Raw genomic sequence first — 7,714 nt, forward strand, 5'->3', positions numbered from 1 at the left:
GTGTGTGTGTGTGTGTGTGTGTGTGTGTGGTAGTAAGGTGAAAAGTAGAGTTGAAAGGTTCTCTTCCTCAGTTACTGGCTATCAATATCTTTGTCATCTTCTATTAATAACTTCTCCATAAGGGTCGGGATAGTTTACAGCAAAGTCGCCTATAATACGCTGGTGACTGAAACAAAGTGTTAAAAGTTTCTAATATAATTTACACTAGTTTATAAATCAGGTGTCTGCTGTCAGTTTATTTCCTTTTCATCCGCAGACTTCCATAAACATAGTGTGTGCGTAGGTATGTACGCGTTGGCAGCAAGGTGTCATGTTTTATAACTAATGGAACTAATAGGATTTGGAATTTTCCTGGTATGTCTGAGTATTTGAGTGTGTGTGCATAATTCTAATTGATCCTTTTGTCTGTGTGTGCCAACTTGTGTTGCTGTCTGTTGCCTTTGAGCCTCCTGTGGCTCCTATTTATAACCCTGAGTAAACAAAATGGATAGTAGCACTCAGGACAGGTCCTTTAGTCTAAGATAGTGCTTGCCTGCCGTCAGACTCAGCGTGATGTGGTGATGCGTGGGTTTTGACTACGGACTTCCTAGGAAAAAAAGATGATTTCACTGCGTAAGATAAATATATCCTGTCTGTCTGTAGAGGCCGGCTCTCAGTAGCCTGGTTTCCAGTGCCCAGTGTAACAGGAATAACCAGAACTTAAATTGCTCATTATTTACCGTATATCCTTACATTTTCCAGCATGGCCTTTATTAGATAGTACCGCTGAGGGCACGAAAGGGGGTAGGGATGGGGGGGATGACATGCAGCAAAGGGCCACGGGTCAGATTTGAACCTGGGCCACTGCAATTATGGCTGAGTCTTAGTATATGGGGCGCATGCTTAACCAGGTGAACTACCAGGGCGCACTTTCAGTTAAACAAAGAAGCTTTGATTATTAGCATTTTTGGTTGTGGTTTTTTTACGTAAATGTCACTTCTCACTGCAGTGGAAAAGGAGTAATTGTTTTTTTGTGGGAGCATTGCCATGAAGCATTGAGTGGGTTATGTTTAGAAGACTGTTAGTGGTTTTGCTGTTATTATTTTCCTGCTGTCCACTCATAAAACCCATGAATATGAGAAGTCCTAAAAGCCCAGTAGAGTAATTGCAGTTAAAGCAATGCTGAGTTTGTGATTTTTTTTTAGAGCTGTACTCATTTATAAATGCCTTTTGTGATGCCAGTTTATCAGTCACCAACACATATTACTAGTATATGAATGTTCCATTAAACAGGTTAACACATTCACAAAACATGTTTTTTTCACATTCCGAATGTATCCAAATGAACTCCATTCGTTGTTCCACATTTTATCTTATTGATCACAGCCCTTCAACTATACATAGATAAGAAGGATAAGATAGATTTTTATTTTCCTGAGGGAAATTTGTCTTGGAAAAATAAAGAGTATGTGCTGATTAGAGAGTTAAACACAACATACTACATACACACATGCATGCATGCATGCATGCATGCATGCATACATACATGCATGTAGTTCTATCCTGGAAAGCCTCACAAATTGTTCCTTATTCTCAGTTACTTTGCCAGCAATGTAAACCCTCTGTGTTTCTCATTTGCAGACCAAGCTTCCTGTCTTGTTGCTGGGCCGTTCATCAGACCTGAGACCAGGGGAGTTTGTGGTTGCTATTGGAAGCCCGTTTTCCCTCCAGAACACAGTTACTACGGGAATTGTCAGCACCACTCAGCGAGGGGGCAGAGAGCTGGGCCTTCGCAACTCCGATATGGAGTACATACAGACTGATGCCATCATAAATGTATGTGAATAAAGATGCATGCATATGCTTTCTTTTTATCACAAACAGTAACAAATAATAAGTAACGTTTCTTTGTTCGCAGTACGGCAACTCCGGAGGACCTCTAGTAAATCTGGTAAGTCATTTTATATTTCCGTGGCAGACCCATTTTTACATTACCATGACATAATGTTAAAAACCTTAAAACACTTTGCAGTTGTTTGTTACCTGACACTAAGTTGAGGTCTGCTGTTTTAGGATGGCGAGGTGATTGGGATCAACACGTTGAAAGTGACGGCTGGCATCTCCTTTGCCATACCCTCAGACAAAATTCGAGAGTTCCTGGCAGAGTCCTACGATAGGCAGTCCAGAGGTATCAGCTCTCACTGACACAGCTTATTATGTTTTCATTTTATTGCTTCTTTTCAATCACCAAGACAAACTGTAAGAGTCACATTTTGAAATTGCCTACAAGAGTTAGACCAAGATCCAAAGTGCACATACGGTAAAGGAGCATATAATTTAGCATGCCATTTGGTTATTTTTCATCTCTGTGTGCTCTCTTGAGATATATTGATTACATTTCTAGATTTATGAATCTGTGCACAGCATTACCTCACAGGATTATGACATTTCAAATAAACCACTAAGAAGAAAATGCCAATACATGCCAGGTTGTAATGATATTTTATTGCTTTTCACCCTTTGCCTTACTTAGTGTTTTTGAACAATTCAATTACATTTTTTAATATTATCCCATTCTGTGTTATTTATAGTATCATATCATAACAAGAATTATCTCGAGACAATTTAAAGACAGAGTAGATCTAGACCACCCTAGAATTTACAAAGACCCAACAATTCCAATAATTCCCCCAAGAGCAAGCATTTAGTGTGACAGTAGTGAAGAAAAACTCCCTTTTAGGCAGAAACCTTGGACAGACTCTTGCTCTTGGTAGGCGGAGTCTGGTGGTATGATGAACAGTGGCAATTATTGTCAGATGATGGAACTATGACTGGAAGGAGTAGTTGTAGTATTTCATGTCATAGCAGGGCACTGCGGGGCGTCGCAGGGTGTAGCCAGGCACTGCAGGGCGTAGCAGGATGTAGCAGGGCATAAGAGGACCATGGCAACAGCTGCAACCATGATTTAGGTGCCACCCTAATCCAGGGAAAAATGCAATGCGAGAAAACGTAACGGCTCCAGAGAATAAACTCCCCAGCACACATGTATTTTATATATTTGACTGCCAACATGGGTTTCGGGATTGATCTTATTTATTTGTCTATATGACAAAATAACCAAGGTGCTAAAACACATGGAAGATGGGGTGGCACATGTGCACACTGTCCTGCAAGATGAGTCAGACGATCTGTGATCCACCGTCTGCTTTGGAGTATAATACCCTGGAGGAAAACTGTTGCAGGTGGGAGGATGGATGATTGTATCTGCATTGTGTTGTTGTCTATCTCTAGGGAGTGCAGCTGCTAAGAAGAAGTATATTGGTGTGAGGATGATGACTCTCACTCCAACGTAAGTTGCCAGTGAATAGCACCGATACAAACTTCATTATGTGGAGACAATGGGAAATGCAACATTTATATTTCTTTTTTTTTCTGTTAGATAAAAATGGCCGTTGATAGCTAAACTCTTCGTCCCATTTTCTATCTCTAGGCTTGCCAAAGAGCTGAAGACTCAACTCCGTGACTTCCCTGACATCACCTCTGGAGCTTATGTTATGGAGGTCATTGCAAAGACGCCAGCTGCAACGTAAGGGAGATATTTAGCCTGTATGGCTCCATAAGTGCTTATAACGTCATGGTTTTCATTAGTGCAAATGCAAGTTGTGTCGGACTCTTTTGTTTGTATTTCACTTACGTTGAATACTTATTGTTTTATTGACTTGCCAAGGGGCTACGGGCGGAAAATAGCACTTGTGCCACATCCGGGTACAATGCATCTCTCCTTGTTGTTATACAAGGATATTTGTTAACTTGTGCATTGTCCCTGTTGAAAATACAAATAACAAATTTCTCAGTTATGGGATGTTGTCTTTGGCACTTTATTCTACACATGTGCATTTCACTCTCATCACTCTCCATGCAGCTCCTGCTCCCCTCTGGCAATGCAAATAGAGTATGTTTTATTTCTCTCCTCAAACTGTGCACGTATACAGACACTCAAAACACACACATACACTCACACATACATGTACACACACGCCAAGCCTTCTACACAACTGTCTTAGTAGAACTTAAATTCATGGCTCACTCTGGCATGCCTGGAGTGCTTGGCCCTCGAAGAAATATCCCCCCCCTCCCACAATCGCAGCCCACTCCAATCAGCCACCTCCACAACTCGAGCAGAGTGGGGCTCGGGAGACGCTGAGGTCAGCCATTTCCTTCAAACCTCAGGCAGGGAGGTTACTAGCTGCACTGTGGTTTTCCTGTGCCTGCTCTCCCAGCCGCCTCCAGAGTGATGTCCCCTACAGGGCCTCGTCAGTTTACTCACTGCTTGAATCACCCTGCTTTTTGCATAAGAACATTTCTGTGGTTGCTGTTATATTCTAGCCTGTTCTTTCATGCTTTTGATCTCACTCTGTTTTGTGTTGCTTTATGGCCTTTTGAAATCTTTACCCTGCTGTAGAGAACTATCCATTTTCTCTGTTGGAAGTGTAAAAGCAAGTTAAGCGTAATGAGGGGAATACTGAGCTGCAGTGGTTTTTATGGATGCTGTTGCAAGTGAAGGTGTGGTGGTCTGTGTTTACATGTTGCTGTGATTAAGCAGCTGTGTTGAGAGTCCGCTTTTGATATCAATGCTGGTTACTGCCTTGGTCTGCGTGTGATTTCAGGTTTACAAGTTATTTTTTTCATTATGGCTGTATGTGTGGGCAACATGTTTAAATTTGCTCAATGGTGCCTCGCTGAGCTATCATTCCCATCGTGATTGTTTCATCGTTAAAAGTCTTACAACAGATGTTGATTCAGATTGTGCTCACGGACTTCATGGCCAAACTACAAGTTTGATATGTTTGTATAAAACACTAGAGACACATTGGGATAACTTTATTTTAACTCATGTGATTGATGTTGGGTTTGTGATCCTTTACATCTGTAGGCCATTACAATAATAATAATAATAATAATAATAATAATAATAATAATAATAATAATAATAATAATAATAATAATAATAATAAAAATAATACATTTTATTTGTATTGCACTTTACATTTCAGCAATCTCAAGGTACTACAGAGCATATAATAATAGAATTCATTAAAACATTTATCTGCTGGTTTGATTGTTTCTTCTAAAAACTGAAGAGGAAATTATAGTTGCACATTATTCAAAGAGAGGGAAATATAGTCATGAAACCAACAGAATTTATCGTTAAAGGATAAGGTTGTTGTGTATTTTCTTTATTATTGTCAACAAAGGAGAAGACCAAAACTAACAATGTGTTAGTCTTCTGTCAGTGTGCTCAGCTGAAAGCCTGTTGGTTCCCACTGAAGATGTAAAAGTGGTTCATGAATAATTGAAAACAGCTGGGCACTGTATTTTTATTTTTTATCTTTTTTACCAAACATTACTTGGTGCATTTGCTGGGGACCATTTCTAGTAGTAGAAAAATCCTGTTTGGGGTTCTAGTGAGTATTTCCAGCACCAGGACAGAGTCTGTGGCATAGTCTCAAAATAAACTAAAATGCCCATGTCGCCAATTGCAACGGTTAGGCTCATTGATGTGTTTTTAATCATTTAATCAAGTTAATCAACAAAGGAAGAATAAGAACAGACAAATGCCATATGTCAGACTTTACACTCACAAATAACACTACAATAATAGTTTTAGGACAAATTCATAGATGGTTTTGGTATTTTAATGGAATTTGTTGACATTAGGAAAATGTAACGATTCACCAAACTTAAACTTTGTGTTCAAGTATACTTATGCCACATGCAGAAAAGCATTAACCTTTTTGTGGATTATGTGCATTTATTAGATAGTACACAGGGTAGAGCTGACAGGAATTGAGGTTTGATGATTGATGGGTGGTGACATACAACAGACGGACTTAAACTGGTGACGTTGGTATCAGAGGGTCAACATCTTAAACCAGCAGGATGCCCTCATCTAGCCTTCCAGTCCAATACACCTTCGTAATGGCTAAAACTGTGCCATAATATCACATCGCTTTACTAAAAAAATCCGAAAACAAAAAGGTTCTTATTTGTTGTACAACATGTACTTGCCATTTATGAGGCAGTCAACTCTTTTTCTTCTCTCCCACAGTGCTGGACTCAAAGAGCACGACGTCATCACCTCGATCAATGGCCAAAGGATCTTATCCGCAAATGATGTCAGTGCTGCCGTCAAGCGGGAGGGAACTTTGAAAGTAGTTGTGCGCCGTGGAAATGAAGATGCTATCCTCACAGTTGTTCCCATGGAGATTGACCCTTAACCCTCTACAAATCACACCACAGGAGCTGGAGCTAGGTTTTACTTATCACCAGTGGACCTTATATTTAAGAGGGGCTTCTACTGACACACCCTCTCCCTGTGGCCGAAGGCTAGTGGCGCCACACATTCAGGAAAATTCTGGCTTTGCCTTGAAAGGATTGGCTTTACAGATGCTCTAAAATCAGCACTTTGTTCGAAGTGTGGGTTTTCACTTTTAGTCTTCAATGCTTTGATCAACGCTACTAATGTTTGGTCACAAACATAAGTAGTTGGTTACTGTCAAATTGTTTTATCTGCTTTCTCTTGTTTTTTTGTCTTTTTTAATGTGGACTTTTGCTCAGTCAGGTCTTCCATTGCTATTTTAAGCAATTTAGAGATGGCTGGGCAAATCTGATTCATATAATTGTTATTTTCTAACTCCTTTTTCAAAGTACTGTAAAATGTTTTTGTTGGTATTGTGATGTGTACTGAGAAGAAAATAAAGGGTTCACCTTCTTTTGTTTTGACATTCATTGTGCTGGCTTTCTTATTTTCCTTCCATCTCTCTTGCACTCAATTTCACACACATTTATATACACTCACATTTTGAGATTGACTGCACCCAGGTTGACATTACAATATTTTCTTTGTGTGTGAACAGAGTTTGCTCAAAAGGGACATAAAACCAATTGAGATCTGGTTTAAATTTGATTTTATTGCCTTCATATGGGCTTGCTAGCAGCATGGTGTGATTTTTGGGCCAGAGGTCTGCAGGCTAACCTCAGAGACAAGAGTGCAAGCCAAACAGAGATCCGACCCACGATGCAGTGGCCACAGATGCGGAGCACTCGCATGAATACACTTAATGTTTTGGTCGAGATTTTTGTTTACCACATACATTTTGGATGAAGATGATCAAGTAGACCTCACGAGAACTACATAAACCAGCACAAACTACAAGAACAGCTTCAAGATTCACAAGGTCTCCAACCAAAAACTTTCACTAAATACGTAATCTGCAGTGGAATTTGTTTTCTTTTTCTTTATTGTAGCCCATCAAAATGCAAATGAAAGATCTGCTACGCTGCACAACTATATTAAATCAAACTTCAACAGCTTTACAAGATAGAGGTACATACTTTGCGATTCAGTAGTGCAGCTACCCACTTTTTACATATGCATTTCAGACCACGCCTCTAATAACCAGTAATTTATGCTTCACACCCAATTTTCCATTCCCATACATCACAAGGAAGCTATGTTACGGATGCCTTCCCATGATGTTAAGCCGCCCACAGGCATGCATCATAACCACACAATATTTTCCGGATTAACTGGTAATTCAAAAATATTTTGACTTGATGACAAACTGAACACCCAGTTGATAGATATACATTCCCGGTCAAAGGCCAAAGGTGCATTTTTGAAAAACAAACAAGCAAAAAAAAGCACAAAGACAGAAGTGTGACGGCGAGTGTT

General features: G+C 39.8%; 1 protein-coding gene across 1 annotated transcript in view; it reads left to right on the plus strand.

Moving 5' to 3' along the window:
• LOC117960828 (serine protease HTRA1A-like) overlaps positions 1 to 6,764 on the plus strand; it is a 20,749-nt gene extending 13,985 nt beyond the window's left edge. The window contains exons 4-9 of the mRNA XM_034899021.1: positions 1,621 to 1,815; positions 1,898 to 1,930; positions 2,053 to 2,167; positions 3,271 to 3,328; positions 3,470 to 3,565; positions 6,089 to 6,764. Of these exons, the coding sequence (XP_034754912.1) occupies positions 1,621 to 1,815; positions 1,898 to 1,930; positions 2,053 to 2,167; positions 3,271 to 3,328; positions 3,470 to 3,565; positions 6,089 to 6,257 (666 nt within the window). The 3' untranslated portion in view covers positions 6,258 to 6,764. The remainder of the gene's footprint in view (positions 1 to 1,620; positions 1,816 to 1,897; positions 1,931 to 2,052; positions 2,168 to 3,270; positions 3,329 to 3,469; positions 3,566 to 6,088) is intronic.
• The last annotated feature ends 950 nt before the right edge of the window (positions 6,765 to 7,714 follow it).

This window comes from Etheostoma cragini, chromosome 17 (assembly GCF_013103735.1).
Source record: "Etheostoma cragini isolate CJK2018 chromosome 17, CSU_Ecrag_1.0, whole genome shotgun sequence".
Taxonomy (NCBI): domain Eukaryota; kingdom Metazoa; phylum Chordata; class Actinopteri; order Perciformes; family Percidae; genus Etheostoma; species Etheostoma cragini.